The 16315-nt window shown below is 46.4% G+C and overlaps 1 protein-coding gene across 3 annotated transcripts; it reads right to left on the bottom strand.

Annotated features, from left to right (window-relative positions):
- Positions 1 to 957: 957 nt before the first annotated feature.
- Positions 958 to 16117, bottom strand: LOC121327997 (trifunctional purine biosynthetic protein adenosine-3-like). Of its 3 annotated transcripts, none has more exons than XM_041272413.1 (23): positions 16001 to 16117; positions 13869 to 14017; positions 12817 to 12912; positions 12298 to 12472; positions 11910 to 12021; positions 11251 to 11319; positions 10677 to 10802; positions 10345 to 10432; positions 10097 to 10182; positions 9355 to 9523; positions 8920 to 9151; positions 8658 to 8752; positions 8419 to 8528; positions 7342 to 7540; positions 6696 to 6947; positions 6254 to 6406; positions 5498 to 5701; positions 4781 to 4930; positions 3986 to 4116; positions 3148 to 3289; positions 2814 to 2929; positions 2059 to 2258; positions 958 to 1952 (listed from the first exon to the last, which is right to left on the bottom strand). In XM_041272413.1, the coding sequence occupies exons 2-22, from the start codon at positions 14011 to 14013 to the stop codon at positions 2061 to 2063; spliced, it is 3048 nt and encodes a 1015-aa protein (XP_041128347.1). In that variant the 5' UTR covers positions 14014 to 14017; positions 16001 to 16117; the 3' UTR covers positions 958 to 1952; positions 2059 to 2060. The 3 variants fall into 3 exon arrangements, with proteins under 3 accessions (XP_041128347.1, XP_041128346.1, XP_041128345.1); XM_041272412.1 differs by having other exon boundaries at positions 958 to 1984; positions 2091 to 2258; XM_041272411.1 differs by having other exon boundaries at positions 958 to 2258.
- Between the last annotated feature and the right edge of the window lie 198 nt (positions 16118 to 16315).

The raw sequence follows: 16315 nt of genomic DNA, 5'->3' as shown, positions 1-16315 counted from the left end.
AAGGTCATGTGTCTGGTGATGCATTAGACACTCAATTCTAGCTTTGCTTTGGTCTTGTATGTACCATACACCTTTATCTGTGTTTATTACTTAAGAAAACATTTCCACTGAGTGAAAATCAGTGCTGACAATGAAGCAACTCTCTTGTGTCCGTTAGCTGCGACTGCTGAAAGCTGTCTCAGTGAAGGCACGGCAGCGCTGCTGTGTGTTTCAGTTTTGCAAACATCTTATTGTATGTGCGTTTTCCGGGCATCACAAACCTTTTCTAGGGTGCGTTTCTTTGTTTTTTGAGCATAATCGTTCAATTGTGATGGAAAGTCAGTTTTCCGATGATTCCTCTTAGGGTTAATAACCGTTGATGTATCTGATCTTTTCTTCTAGACCATGTGAAGTGGAATGATTATCCACAGAACACAAAACAAGCTTTTATCTGTTCCATCAGCTATTGACCAGAGAAGAAACTGCAGGAGGGACTCCAATACACACAGTGATTAGTGTGGGGTGCACAATAGCCAACGCTATGCAGATTTGATTTTAATCATTTCCGTAAGTCTTATGAGGTTTGCAATAATTAGTATGTTGCTAAATTCTCCCAATACATATTTTGGATCTATCTATATCCATGGGAATGATAAACTGAAACCCAAAACAATTCAAATCAGATATCTACATAAAAATCTCTGGAATGAGTCATTTCTATTCCACTAGTACAAGTGAGAGTGGAGCAAACCCAAGGCATCCATTTACTCCTATTGTTTACAACCCTACTGCAGACTTCAGTTATTACAATCGCTTATTGTCATCATAAAAGTACACCCTGCATATTACATACTTCTATCTAACACAGTATAGCAGAATACATTGTATGGAAGAATGGCCTTAAATATGCTTATATGTATACATACAGGATATAGGTTGATCAATGTGTTTGAAATAAACTAACAGCAGCAAAGGTAATGCAACTGCAGCAGTTTATTGTAGAATAGAACATGCAGAGTGGAATGTATATCAAACACAGACTGAGCAAGAAAACAGAGATGATCTCCTGTCAGGTCAAGAGGAGAGACATTGGCTGACTCGGGATTTCTGTGCAGTCTGTGTTTAGCAGAAGTGTGTAAAACATGTTCACACTTACAGTCCATCTATAAGAAGTTAGCCATGTTTCATGAAATATCAATTGCCTACATGACTTCATCCAGTATCACAGTGAGCAAATGTAATTCCGATAACTACACATGGAAGTTAAACAACAACGCAGCACCCCCAGGATATGAGAACGAGACCAGCATGGCCTGAGGTTGAAAGTGTGGCATTGAATGTAATACTGTACACCACCTGGAATGGGACTTTAGAGAAACAATAGAATACACTAGAGCTGAAACTATAAAACACACAATGAAAAAGTATGTGTATGAATCATAAAGCACTCCATGCAGTGAAAGGGTTCATCTTTACTACACAACACCAGTAACACAACTGAAGTAATACAATCAAAAGACAATAATCTGAAGTGTACCGTCTGAATGAAGCTGAAACCTCAACAAGGAAGCCAGGTCAGTAGGAGTAACATTTAGCATGTAGTTTATATAACCCAGTCGATACAAAGTCACACAGTAGCAACTGCAGCTTTAAAAATAACTGGAATGAAAAGGATAATATATCTTCAACAAAACCCACGATCAAAACACAAGGAGAGAATACCTGAATACAGCTTAGCAGAGTATGAACACAACACTTCAAAAAGGTTAGGTCTTCATCAACCGGAAACTAAAAAGTCATTGGTGTGAGTGAGTGTTTTCTTGGAATTATTCTGTATGGGTCCCACAGCAAACAGAGTGGCACTTAATGAAGCCACAATCCTGCTCCAGCTCTAATCCCAGGGTGAGATGTAAACAGTTCCTTGTTGGTACTGCGAGGCTGTTCCAGTGGATCTTGTGGGTATTTGGAGGCTGGTCTAGTGCTGCTCCTGGGTGTTCCAGTGGATCTTGCTGGTATTTGGAGGCTGGTCTAGTGCTGCTCCTGGGTGTTCCAGTGGATCTTGTGGGTATTTGGAGGCTGGTCTAGTGCTGCTCCTGGGTGTTCCAGTGGATCTTGTTGTCCTCTCCAAGCCGCACAGTGCCACTAGCCACCAGCTCCAGAGCAGCAGGGAAAGCTCGATGCTCCGCCTCCTTCACCCGCTCCAATAGGCTGTCCTCTGTGTCACCCACCATCACTGGCACCGCCTCCTGGACAATGATGGCTCCTGCATCAACTTCCTCCTGCAGGGAGAGGCCCCCAGTCTCCTGATTAGCTACAAGGCAGGTCTGAATCTGCAGTGCTTTGATCATAACCAAGTCTGCACACTGCAACTCTACACTTTCTCAACCTGGGCTGTTCTGAGACTGACTACATGAGAGTTTGCATGCAAAAGCAAATGGACATTTTCAAAAGAGGAGTAAAACAAAAGTAATGGAACAAAATCTAACAAAAATCTATTTGCACCAATAATGTAACTGCTCATTTCTGTACTCAAACTGCTTCTTGCTAGTTTTATACCACAATAACCTTTTACTCCTCTCACTCGCTTCACAATAGGGCCGAAGTTCTCAAAATCCCATTCTGTTAAATCAGCATCTTGGAAATCATTCTTAAGCTGCATTTCAGTGGTTCATTCTGGCCTGAACTTGTTTCTTTGTTCTCTAGTGCATGTCTACCTGGATGGAACAAACAAAACCCAGGACTGGCACCATACAGAATAGTAAATAACACATTTACATTCATGACATGGACATGACAAAACAGATATTTTCACACACAAAATAAACTCCACTTACAGCAACAAAATGCACAGTGCAGCCCGAGACCCGAACCCCAGCCTGCAGGACCTGTCTGTGAGCATTCACCCCCTTGAAGGAGGGTAGCAGGGAGGGGTGAACATTCAGCAGTTTTCCTGAAACGAGACACAGCAATCAAATTCCTACACTCCCAGCCACCCACCCACTGTACACTTAACCAAAGTGTAGAATACATCATGCTGTGCTACATGGTGCCCACAGAGCTGCCCAGAGTCCATGCCAGAGGACAGAACCACCCAGAGTCAGTGCCACAGGAGAGAACTGCCCATCAAGGAACTGCCCAGAGTAAGTGCCAGAGGACTGGAAACCGTACCGCTCCACTTCCTGACAAAGGGGCCGCCAAGGATCCTCATGAAGCCGGCGAGACACACCACCTCCACACTGAACTCCTCCAAGACCTGCTCGATGGTGCTGTCAAACTCAGCACGGCTCCCGTATTGCTTGTGATCCACGACCTGCCAGGACACAAGAAATGAGTACTGCAATATTCATAGACACACCTTGAAACGTGACCTACATGGATCCTAACATAGATGGCAGAATCTCTTGGTCAGCCCTTGGACGAAGAGAATCCCCCAGCCTGTGCTAATGAGAGACCTGCTACCTGGTCGCTCCCTGGAGGTACAGACACTTTGCTGCTCAGTATATTGATCAGGGGCTCTTTCTCCAATTAGAGTTGTAATAATTTTAAATTACCGGCTGAAGAAACTCTGAAGCTACTGCCAATAGACAGTCCACACGTGTGTGTATGAATTAGCCAGATCTGCAAGCTTGACATGCACTCCCTTCAATGCTTCAGTATTACTGCAGTACTCCAAAGGTCATTGCCCTTGAGATCCATTCTGGTAGCATCTCCGTTGATGGGAAATGTCTTGCCTAAGTGGATTGCACTACAGATGCTTGAGCATGCTCTTATATTCACCACAAAGATGGCAGCTTGAAACAACATGAGGTTCGTGCGTCTCCCAACAGTAAATATCTCCGGTTGCTGTCATTTTTAATACACTTAAAAACAATGAATCATTAAAAAATCCACACCTCTCATACAACAAATTCCAATCTTGAAAATGTACAGTGAATCGTATTTGTTAACAGAAAGCGGCAGTGTGCAACAGCTTCTCACGCTGCAGGCAGGCCAGCAAGACACTGACCCTGGTCTGGATCCCTGCCCGTGCTGCCTTCTTCAGCCCTTCCACCCCAGGCCGGTTGGAGATGACCAGGACGATCTCAGCGGAGCTCCACGGCTTCTTCACCTGCTCCATCAGGGCCTGCAGGTTTGTGCCTGCAAGTCAGCGGACATCACCAGTTAGAACTGCACTCCACTCCAGGAAAATGGTTTCGAGGTACACTGGAGAGGTTAGGGTTGGAGTTGCTTCTCTGTGAAGAACTGTCCCCTGCCAAAGTGTCTCCCACAGGGTTTTAAACAGATACAAGCCAAATACTGTCTCTGCTGAAATTGTGGCTCTACGCAATGAGCAATTTCCTAAAGCCTGTATCACCTCCATTACAATACCTGCAAGATGTAAGGGTCTTGCTCTGCTGTTCCCCATCTCCCCGGATCACTTAAAATAGCTCTCAGTACATGAACTGCTTGGGTTATTGCTTAACAATCTGTTGCTTTCAGGACATGGTTTAATTTAGTCAATTAAAACGCTATTTTAAACTGTTGGTAAAATGCCAGCTGCAACGGGAAGTGTAGACAGTAAATGAAAAAGAAAAGACCCTCCTGCTGCGAATCAGAAACCTCGTCAATCTGAACTGCCATTCATTCAGGTTCTATAGTATGGTAATATACTGCAATCGAAAAAAAATAAACATTTCAGCCCTGAGCAGTATGGTAAAGCATAACAAAAAAAAAAAAAAAAAAAAATAGACCAGGGCATTGTATAAGCATATAGTAAAAGCAAAACGACTAAAGCAGACTTTAAGGGCCCATCCCTACACACCTGTTCCTGAGATGAGGACAGCCACCCTTGCTCTGCGCTCGGGGGCACAGTTCTGTGGGGCTCCGCTTCGAAGGCCAGTGCTCACTGGGGTCCCCCTGGAGCCAGACTGCAGAGAGCGGAGGAGATTCCGGATCAACACCCTCTCCCTGTCTGTTAAAACACAAAGGGATCAATCCTGGATCTGAACGATTGGAACAGCAGCCTTTCTCCATACTGCAGTGAAACAGTGGAAAGGGGTCCGGTGCAGAGCAGGATTCAGAGTTACAGTGAGACCCTGTAGCTCTGCCATTCCCATCATGCACGCAGCATACACACAGCACTGCTGCTGCTGCTTGCAGCTACACAGAAGCAGTTTGAGAAACATGCTCCATTCACGTGGCATTCCTTTCAAAAGCACTACAAATCACTTGGAACCCTTTGATTGGATTGAAGTGTTCACATCCAAGCTCTGAAACAAGAACACTCTCTTTAGCGATACAAATGCTGCTCTGTTGTGCACGCACAATGGATTTAAAACAACCCAATAATAAAGCTAGAATAGCCAATGCTAGATGTTAATGTTTCATTTGAAACTGCGTAAATGTCAGCTGGAGCCCTGTTCCCAGACACCTATAGAGCTGAAATCTTGACAAGTGATTTCCTAACTAAACCCAGGGCGAGATGCAATTGGATGCATTTCCAGAGGCCTCCTCGTGGCTCTGTGTGGACAGCACTGACCTGGCTGCTGCAGCGTCACTGTTCCTATGACCCACGCCTCCTCATGGTTCTTCAATTCTCTCAGGACCTCGTCCGCGGCCTCGCGCCCCACCACCAGCACGCTGCCCAGCCCGCAGTTAAAGGTGCGCCCCATCTCTTCCTCAGAGAGCTGGCCCTCTCGCTGCAGCCAGGAGAACACCTCTGGGATCTTCCAGAGACAGGCGTCTGCAACGGGACACAGAGCAACACACTTACACCTTGCTGCAGCGTGAGGCCGGGCACTAGCACACCTCACACTCCCTCATCTTGACTGTCATCGCTCAACTTTTTTCTTTGTAAAAAACACTCATTCATCTTTTAAATGCTATGAAGGCTATAGAGGGCATGTACCTGTAGGAAGAGAACTGCTCTGATCAGAGAAATCATAAAACAGACAGGGGGTGGGAATCACCAAACTCTCAGGATTGAAGCTTTTATGAATAGTGCTGGTTTGTGCAAGACAATGAAACAGTGTTCATTACACTCAGACCATGATTAATTATACAAAACCAGACCTGTTAAATACCACCAAAGCTGTGATTTGAGACATTACCTGCGACTGCTAACCAGCTCTATAGAGAACTCCTCTCACCATTCGGATCCCTTCCATTCAAATCTGGAGATCTCCCTCTAATGGGACCAGTGCTCTACAAAGACTGTTTTGAATAGAGGGATCCCACTGCCTGTGTGTAGGTTATAGCTAGCCATGTCTACACCTGCCTCTGCAGCAGTTCTTACCCAAGTCCACTGCCAGGGTTTTGGGGAGAACCCTAGGGATGTTCTCCAAGAGCCCGCCCCCTGTAATGTTGGCGTATGCCTTCACTGCTCCGCTGTGCAGGATTGGCTGAAGCAGCTTGCTGTAGATCTTGGTTGGAGTGAGAAGCACCTCCCCTGTGAACAATAAACAAACTGGTTCAACAGAGCAGTGCAATGCAACCCCCTCTCCGTAGAAGGGGCAACAGCCAAGGGTTACCGCAACCCTGATAATTTGTCTGCAGATCAGGGATGGAAATACGTCTCCTATTGCATAGCAGTTTCTCCCATTCCAGGTTTTACTATGCGCTTCATTAGCCACAGTGTGTCTTACTAAACTCATAGCAAAACCAGGACTGGATCAAACTGCTGCTCACTCTACAGGGTACAGAGATGCAAGTCCAAGCTTTATCCCAGCGAGTCTTACCCACAGTCTGGCCGGCAGCCCCGAACGGCGCTGGGGAGGAGTACTGCAGGCAGACCCGCTGCAGCACCTTGCGGACCAGGCTGAATCCGTTGCTGTGGACCCCGGAGGAGGCGATCCCCAGGAGCAGGTCTCCGGCAGCGATGGAGTCGAGGCGCGGGAGCATCCTGTCTCTTTCCACTGCGCCCACCGCGAAGCCAGCCAGGTCGTACTCCCCTGGGGGGTACACCCCCGGCATCTCTGACGTCTCGCCCCCTGGGGGACAAGCAGGGTAGTGCAGTCAGAAAATATTACTCAGCTTTCAGAAGAGGTGTCTGGGCATTAAGTGATCCCAAAAATTCAAGAAAGCAGCTAAGAGATACAGCATTTACAAATCTTGGCTACACTTCAGGTGTCAGTCAGTTTCAAACAGAATTACTGGTATGTGTGAATGATCATATTTCCTATTGGATTCACTTGGAACATTATTAGCAAACATTCAATACTCAGTCTATTTTAAAACATTTAGTTAGTGTAGGGGATTTTGTTCACTTCCAAGTAAATAGTCACTCATTTGTGTGAATATGTAATCACATTGTGATTTACTCTTGGTAAACACAGAACTGCAGCAGGATGTGCAATACCTGGTCCTGCTGTCTCTGCCACTCACCCAGCAACGCACAGCCGGCTGTTTTGCAGGCCTCAGCAATGCCAGCGATGACTGAGGAAGCCACGCCCACATCCAGCCTCCCGCACGAAAAGTAATCGAGGAAGAAGAGAGGCTCCGCCCCCTGCGCCAGGATGTCATTCACACACATAGCCACCAGGTCCTGTCCCAGAGTGTCGTGCTTGTTACACTCCTGTGCGATCTGTAATGTGAGAGAGAAGCAGAGACATCATGATAAAGATCTGCACCCCGAGAGAGAGAGAGAGAGAGAGAAGCAGAGACATCATGATAAAGATCTGCACCCCAAGAGAGAGAGAGAGAGAAGCAGAGACATCATGATAAATGTTGGAAAACATGGATTGAGAATTGATTAGCAGTTTGCTACGCATGTGGACTGGCAGAGCTATACTGGTGTTCTTTTCTGAAAAGAGACTAATATTGCAGATAGCAGACTGTTTGGTTCAAATTGCATGTACTGCTAACCACTGATAGAGACGACGCGTCTACAAACTGCCCAACAATGACTGCAAGCTAATGAGATAACAATGCTGTGGACTAGAAGGGAACAGGCTCTAGACTTCAGAGAGATCAAAAGAGATAATCCCACTGGCATCAAAGGGGGTCGCAAGGAGATAACAAAAGGCAGATGTATGGACCTTTTGTCTCCAGGAGTGTGAAGAGGTTGTCACACTAGACTACACACACATTAACACTCACACAATAAATTAAATTACCTTGACCATTGGTTAAGTGTCAGAGAAAGGGGAGGTGGACCATCTATACAGAAGGGTATTTAATGTCACGCAAACATTGTAATGTTGAGTATTGTTTGTCCTGTACCTGGGACCAGACTCCCTGCATATTTCAATAAACCTAACAACTGATTGAAGAAAAGGACTCTGTGTGCATTTTCTTGAATCTACTTACTCACCATCTATTTTTGTAAATTACTTCAATAAAGATCGGCACCTCGAGAGAAAAAAGCAGACATTGTGAAAGATCAGCACCCCGAGAGAGAGAAGCAGAGCCGGGCTCATCTGCATTTGTTATTACATAGCTTATAACCATTGCTTTGCTTACCTTCAGCTTGGTGCCCACTCCATCAGTCCCAGCCACAAGGATAGGGTCTATGTATCCTGCTGCTTTCAAGTCAAACAGGCCTGCAAAACCGCCAAGCTCAGCACTGCACCCTGCAGGATGAGGGGGGACATAACTGAAACTCGACTATCCTGCTTGTGTTTTTGGGGAACAGTATTTCAATTTGCCACGATTTACATAATTTAAAAAAAGACACTGCTGTTATGTTTGCATGTGGTTACCTTTCCGGGCAGTGGCTGCGGCCAGGGGTTTGATCAGGTCAACAAGAGCGTTCCCCGCAGCGATGTCCACTCCACTGTCTTTGTAGGTCAGTGCACTGGGGGGGGATTGACAAACTAGTAAATAAATAAACCAGCACTGAAAGGAAACCATCAGGCTGAAGCCGGCATGGTTTACATACTGTAGTTTTTAACTCCAGCAGCAACTATCAAGGGCAGGCTTGCTGTGGAGTCAGCTGAGGTACCCCAGACCCGTCAGACGCACCGTGGCTGCTGGAGGAAGGCGATGGCCCGGTGCCCGATGTCTCTGCGGTAGACGGCCCCCTGGAACTGCACGCTGGCCACACCTTTGTTGGCGTTCTGAAGTGCAGTAGGCAGGTCGCGGTCGACAGCGGTGATGGTCAGCACTCTGCCTCCACTGGTCAGCACCCTGCCCTCTTTCAGCAAGGTGCCAGCATGGAACACCTGCAGCCCCAGCTCCTTCACCCGAGACAGACCTGCCAAAGAGAAAGGAGAGCTACAGTGCCACCCAGTTTATCTGCACTTTCCTAATATTTATTGAGTGTGTAAGCACGACACTAATATGCTTCCCTCATCTCACTGAAACAAAAAACAAAACTACTTGTCAGTCAATTTTTGCTGGAATTTAGCTGCCAAATGTTTTGTATAACAAGTTTGTAACATTAAAGACAATGCATACCAGTGATCTCAATGCCCTTCTTATAGTCTCCTGGATACCCTCCACTCGCCATCACCACAGTAACAGCAGCGCTGTTCTCCTGCCAGGTGGGGGCGCTCAATGCTAGTCTCCCCTGCAGCGTGTCCTGGATCACTTGGTACAGGTCGCTCTTCAGCAGGGGCAGCAGTACCTGAAACAGCAGGAACAGACACACTGAAGCTCCTGCTCTCTGCAGCACACAGTGCTCCATAAATGTTTCCTTGTATGTCCTCTGTTATAGAGAGCAAACGCTGATGCTGCAAGTGCAGCACATTTTATTAGTGGGGTGACAGTATTGCCAGGACTGGTGCTTCTGTATTTCACAATTCTCAAGAGAGAAGGACTGCGGGCTGTTGCAGAGAAGAGCCTTGCCTCCCCACAAGGAATGAGGAACAGCAATCGCTGATCTCTCCTGAATCAGAGGTTCCCCAGACACTGCTCTGGAGGGGGTTCTAATTATTTGTCCAGCCCCTGTATGCAGACATTGGAAGATTATTTTTGCATAAACAGCAACAAAGACCCCTTATCACGGCTTTAGATATACAAATTATTTGAGCTTTTAGGATCATAAGTAAATTAAAATTAAAATTGTAGGCATGACAAATAGACTCAAACTCTCAAGGACTTTTACTAATGAACGTCAAACGCTTTTGATCACAGTTGAGTAACAGGCAGCGTGCTCACATCAGTGAATACGCACACACGCCCCCCAGCCTTCACTTACCTGGCACTCCGGGTCTCCGAACCTGCAGTTATACTCCAGCACCCGGGGCCCGTCCCGGGTCAGCATCAGCCCTGCGTACAGAACCCCTGCAGAAAGGAACACCACACACTGCTTATAGGCTGTTCAACACCATGGGACCTCACCAAGTGAGACGAGGGCTCAGACTGTCCCTCAGGCCTCAGCTTTGTTAGTCGTTCTGAGAGGGTTTCTAATTTTGCAGAGGGTTGGGGACACTTTAGGATACTCACCAACATAAGGGCTCCCCTCCTGCCTCATCCCGTCCACAGTTTTCTGCAATACTGTCTCTCTGATCTTCTGAAGCAGATCCTCCGAAACCTGAGAAAGGTGCTGCAAGTTAAGAGAAAGGAAGACCACTGCCCTCATCATACCCTGAACCTCCCTCTCTGAACACTCAGACATCATGCCTTGAGCACACTGACACACTCTCTCTCTCTCTCTCTCTCTCTCTCTTAACCCATCCTCAGCTCTCTACAGTAATGATGTTGAGCACTAGTGTAAACGCTCCCAGCACGGACAGCTGGTTTGCTCTGGGCCTGCAGCTCAAGCTGGCTCTTTGTACCTGTGGAGTGGGGCAGTATGCCCCCATGCCCCCTGTATTGGGGCCCAGGTCTCCATCCAGAAGCCGCTTGTGGTCTTGTGCAGGAGGCATCAGGGCCACAGTGCAGCCGTCGCTGAAACATAGGCACTGAGACAAAGACAGACAGAAGACAGAGAGAGAGTCATTAACACCAGGGTCCTGCAGCATACTCACTGGTGTACTGCAGGAGGGGGAATGCAAGCATGTTTACAGTAGACAGGGGTGGCCAGCACTGCCCTTCCACTCCTGATCCAGCCCTGTTTAACGGACCCAATGAAACCTGCCTCCAGACCCTGCAGTAGTTCACTGTACTTGTTAAACATGGAGCAGACTATCCCTCCAGCACTGGGATTGGACCCCCCTCTTGCTGGCCCAGGGACACTTGTCAGAGCTGTCAGTGCACAGAGCTGTAAGGAATTGCTTAGCGAACATGGCCCAGAGTGAGGAAGCCCCTTCTTTGACCTGTCCTGCTCCACAGCACTAATAGCAATGAAGCTAAAACCAGGAAGGGAACACAAGCTAAAACACAGAGAAGTGCAATACAGAAAGAGCTCACCGAAACCTCCTCTCCTTCCAGCAGCTCCTCCACCACCACCGTCTCCCCTGCAGCTCCGAACGTCTTGTCCTGCGCCCAGTGAGGAAGAGAGAGAGATGCTGGATTAGGAACCTCACTGCTTTCACCCCCAATCAGCTATCAGACAGCACCCCCCCCCCCCCCCCCCCCCCCATCCAGGTTTCCACTGCCTCATCAGACATGTCTGCTGGTCACCTGTGTAGCAGGTACCACAATGTACCAAGCAGTTTAATGCAGTTTCTTAAATGATTTCTTACATGTCAGCAGTGATCTAATTCGGTTGTAAGCGTGTAGACCAGCGGTGATCACAGTCTACAAACATACATGCTGCGATTATAGGTGAGCACCACTAAAGGTACATAGAGGGGAACAACTGGACAGAGGTTTTCACTGGATTGTTTTTAACCCTATAGAACACACTGCAATAAAACAGAAAATAAATCCCATTTGCTGCTGTTGGTCCTCTATGCACACCTATCATGCAAGTAAGTAACAGGAGTCTTAGACACACGGTTTCTCATTCCCACCCCTCTCATTTTCTTCAGGCTAATAGCACATTGAAATGCTGTCAGTATCTCTGACGCGGTGTGCTGCTGTGTAAAGCTCTACAGTGGAGACCAACCAGTTTGCCGAGCTCCCACCTGCATGATGTCCCGCACTGCCCTGCATGCCTGGTCCTTGTTCTCTGCCACGATCACTCCTTTCCCTCCGGCCAGACCGCTCGCCTTCACCACCAGAGCCCGGAACTCAGCGCTGAGACACAGACAGCACAGTTCAGAGGCATGGGAATGAGACTCCTATTGCACAGCACTGCGATCCGTTCCTGCTTTTACTAGGAATTAATAATGCACACGAGCTTGTTACCTATAATTAAACTCGTAGTAAAACCTGGAATGGGTGAAGCCGATATGTAACAGGAGCCTTATTTCCATCCCTGCAGATCTAGGATTAGCTGTTCATTTGAATGGACACCATTAGCATGCACCTTGACCCCAGGGTCCCCAATAGAGGGCTCTGGAGCACCAGTACCTCTGGATGAAGCTGCAGGCCTCCTGAGGGTCAGTGAAGGATCTCCAGCGGGCCGTGGGGATGCCGTGACGGTCCATAAACTCCTTGGAGAAACTCTTACTGGCCTCCAGCTGGGCTGCCTTCGCAGAGGGTCCGAAACAAGAGACCCCCGCTGCAGTGAGGTCATCCACCATCCCTGCAGAGGGGCTCAAACCATCAGCACAACAGCAATCTGACACCGTCAAGCACCATGCACTGCTTAAAGTGGAACGGTAGCGTGTTACGAGGAGGTTGTTTAACGCAGTTACACAGCAAGGGACTTATTCTTTACTAATCATGTGAAACAGGATAGTTAGTTTAAATGTGAAGTCCCCATTAATCAGCCTCTTTCTGCATTAGCAGCTACTGCGAACACATTTGTTGTTCACATAGTTAGCGGTTGGGTATTAGCGGTGCATGAGAGAACCCGAGATGCACATTGCTGGAAAGAGGACTGTCTGCTGGTTACTGCAGGTTAGTGAAGGGAATCAGAATCTGTACCTGCAGCCAGAGGTGCTTCCGGCCCCACCACCACCAGCCCCACATTGTGATCCTTGCAGTACTGAGCCAGGATGGAGTGGTTACTCACTGACACAGCTGAGAGAGAGAGAGAGAGAGGTTCTGTATCACTTTACATGCCTACAGAATGAATGGAACTTGGCTGATAGAAATCAGTCTTGGTTGAAGAACTAACATCTCGCCCAGTCCTTCTGCATTGGCAGTAAACACATAATATATGAATTCGTGGGACGTCTTGCTTATTTTTTTGTGAAGATTGGGACAATTGTAGCATCACTTCTGTATAAAGATCAAAGTTTGTGCACAAACTGGTAGGGGTGGTATGGAGGTTTTTTTTCAGACTCATTTTAAATGAAATTTTTCTATGCAACTCAAAGGACAAAGCAGAGACTCAGCAACACGACACAAACAGGATTCAAACCAGACTTCCCTGTGGTTCAACACCGCACAATAACTTGAAGATCCGCGAGCTTCAGTGGGCCGAATATCTCCCGAGAAACCCAATCTGCTCCAAAGGTCAACAGGGAGCTCTCGGGAGGGTATCAAACACATGCAGCAGTCTAAATGTCAGTCATTAAAGGGTTAACTCCGTAAGAAATAAAAGCCATGGAGTCCAATGTCTCTGTATTCATAGCAACACCTCACTTAATGAGCATGGGCAAGGCTCACATGAGAGTTACTTCTAATGGCAAGGCGCTCTCCTGGGTTAATGGAATTATAAACTTAAACAAACAATTAAGAAAAACATGACTGGAAAAAATCCTGTTCTGGATGTTAGCCATCCCAGGTGTAGGTTACACGACTAGATACTTAAGGACACACCAGAAAAGAAACTAATGGAATCTAATATTTTATAAAGTGATTGGGGTAATGCAGCCATCACCTACAGATTTTTCACTGAATACGTGTGCCTCAGTTCAAAAACATCATTGCTCTGGCAATATCTAGTCTCACAGATGGGAACTAGCGAGTCCAGTTTAAATCTGGAGATGCTGGCACAGAGACGCACTCATAGAAGGAGGGGAGGCTCTCACCCGAGTTGGAGACCTTCCCGTTGTCAGCAGTGCCGGCATTCCCAGGAGCCACCAGGACCTGCTGTACGAGAGGAGACTGGGCCAGCTTCCAGGCCAGGGAGTGCTCCCTGCCCCCGCTCCCGATGATCAAGACACGCTCCGCCATCACACTGCAAAGAGGAGTCTGCAGTCAGCACAGCCGAGACAAACACTCACATACTACCAGCAAGACACGCTCCGCCATGACACTGCAAAGAGGAGTCTGCAGTCAGCACAGCCGAGACAAACACATACTCAGACACACTGCCTGAAACGTATACAGTGCAAGCAATAGCCATGTCTATTATACAAACAACTGTATAAAAAGATACCATGCAGAAGAACCAATGCATCTGAAATAAAGATCTCACATTCTAGTGCACAGCTGAGTTGCTCTCTCCTGTCTTGATAGGTTATTTGGTCAGTTGCTTTTCTTTAAAACAACAATTTAAACTTTTGTTTTTCAGTTTATTCAAAATTAAAGAATGCTTGAATATTACAGGGATGGAAAGAAGACTCCCAGTGGATAGCAGTTTGATCCGTTCCTGGTTTGCTCTGACACACCAGTGCGTGTTACCTGTAATACTAACTAATCAAGCTTGTGTTAAAACCTGGTATGGGGGAACCTGCTATGGGAGTCTTATTTCCATGCCAGTAACAGTTTAATTGTGAAATACTCAAACAGGAGAAAACCTAGTGAGGCCTGGCACTAGGATTTAGTAATGTGACCCCTCCCCTTCCCTCCTCCTTTTTAAAACAATTTTAAATGCACAGAAGTAAAGACAGACAATTCTTCCAGACAGACCACTGCAGCATCCTGAAATGTCAGGAGTGAAATGTGAGGCTGTCCTCTGTGCAAATCGGCTGAAATTAATGATGCACAAAACCAGCAAGTCTTTATGCTAATATGAGCAGACCCCAGGATTACATGCTGGCTCACCAACGGCAAAGAGCATCTGAAACATAAAATGCAAATCGAAACGGCAGCACTGAATTACACCCAAAACATGACCTTTACAAGAGTCTCTTTCTAATAAATACATCAGCCCCCAGGGATTTAATGGCACATAAAAGAACATATCTTTTACTTAACCTGTCAGTACCATGTGAAATACAAGCTGCTTGGGTTCCTGGTGGAAAGAATCAGTCCTGCGCATGGGCCCTCTCAAATATACCCTTGTGCAACAGGGAGGAAAACAAGCCTCCAATTGCATTGCAGTTTCATCCATGCCAGGCTTTAACACAAACTTGATTAGCCACAGTGTAGAGGTAACACGGAAGGGCGTCTAATTAAACATAGTGAAACCTGGAATGGATCAAACTGCTATGCAATAGGAGTCTTACTTCCATCCCTGGAGCATGACCACAGCTTTCATCTACTAATAAATGGTCTTGCTTAAATCATAAAGAAGATCAATCTTGCTTGCAGATGTGTATCCAGTAGTTCTGACCCGTGACCTACTTGCACAGCGAGTATGTCGGTTTCAAGGCTTCCCCGTTTGCATCAAGCCCTGTTTTGCAACTCAAAGTCCTTCACCTCTGACAGCGCTGCACTAGCTCAGTGGAGCGCCCATTCATGCTTGGAGACGGTACCCCGATTTAAAAAGTTGCACATGGTTCCTAATTAAAATTTAAACCGTCTCCTTCAGGGGAATCTCGGCACGGGTCATGTGCATTAAATTAAACTATATGCGTTTCATTTGTAACCTCGGAGGGTAATCTGAGCGCAGAATAGCAAAGGCAAAAAGCCCCCCCCCCCCCAAAAAAAAACAACTTAACGACTACAGAAAACAATGTTTCTTACAGTTCATGACAAAATTGCATTCAATCTAACAGTAGCCTAAAAACTCGCACTACCAAAACAAACAGATACCACATTTTTTGCAACAATTTGGTTTTATTTGATTGGAGAAAGAAACATTTAACATAGGACACTATTAATTTACAGAACTCTGAAACGTAAATTGACAGAGAGACAGAGTTCTGCACTAACTCGCACACGGCTTCCCTGCTTTCTGCATATTCTATTAAAGTTTCTCCAGAAAAAAAACAAGAAACAAAACAAAAAAAAACCAAACAAACATTAAACGTTTTCTTAACGCTTCTTACTGTACCTGTATGAAGTGTGTAGCTGCAGGTTTCTCCTCAGTGGAAGCACACGAGGAAAGCGGTGCCCAGGCTAAGGGTTGATGTGAAGGCAGTCCGAGCGCTTTGCACACACCACCTGAGGTTAATGAAGTTACACCGTGAACTCCTCGCAGCGCCACTGGGCATGAGCGTTTATTATTATTATTATTATTATTATTATTATTATTATTATTTAGTTTTATAGGTTATTTTTGAAGTTTATGCAGTTTTTGTAACTTTTGTGTAGGAGAAGCTGAAAATGTTTTCAACCATCATGAGAAAATGCATCATGGGATATGTAG

Source organism: Polyodon spathula, chromosome 15 (assembly GCF_017654505.1).
Source record: "Polyodon spathula isolate WHYD16114869_AA chromosome 15, ASM1765450v1, whole genome shotgun sequence".
Taxonomy (NCBI): Eukaryota; Metazoa; Chordata; class Actinopteri; order Acipenseriformes; family Polyodontidae; genus Polyodon; species Polyodon spathula.
Note: the sequence above shows the minus strand (reverse complement) of the source record. Positions and strands in the feature narration are given on the sequence as shown.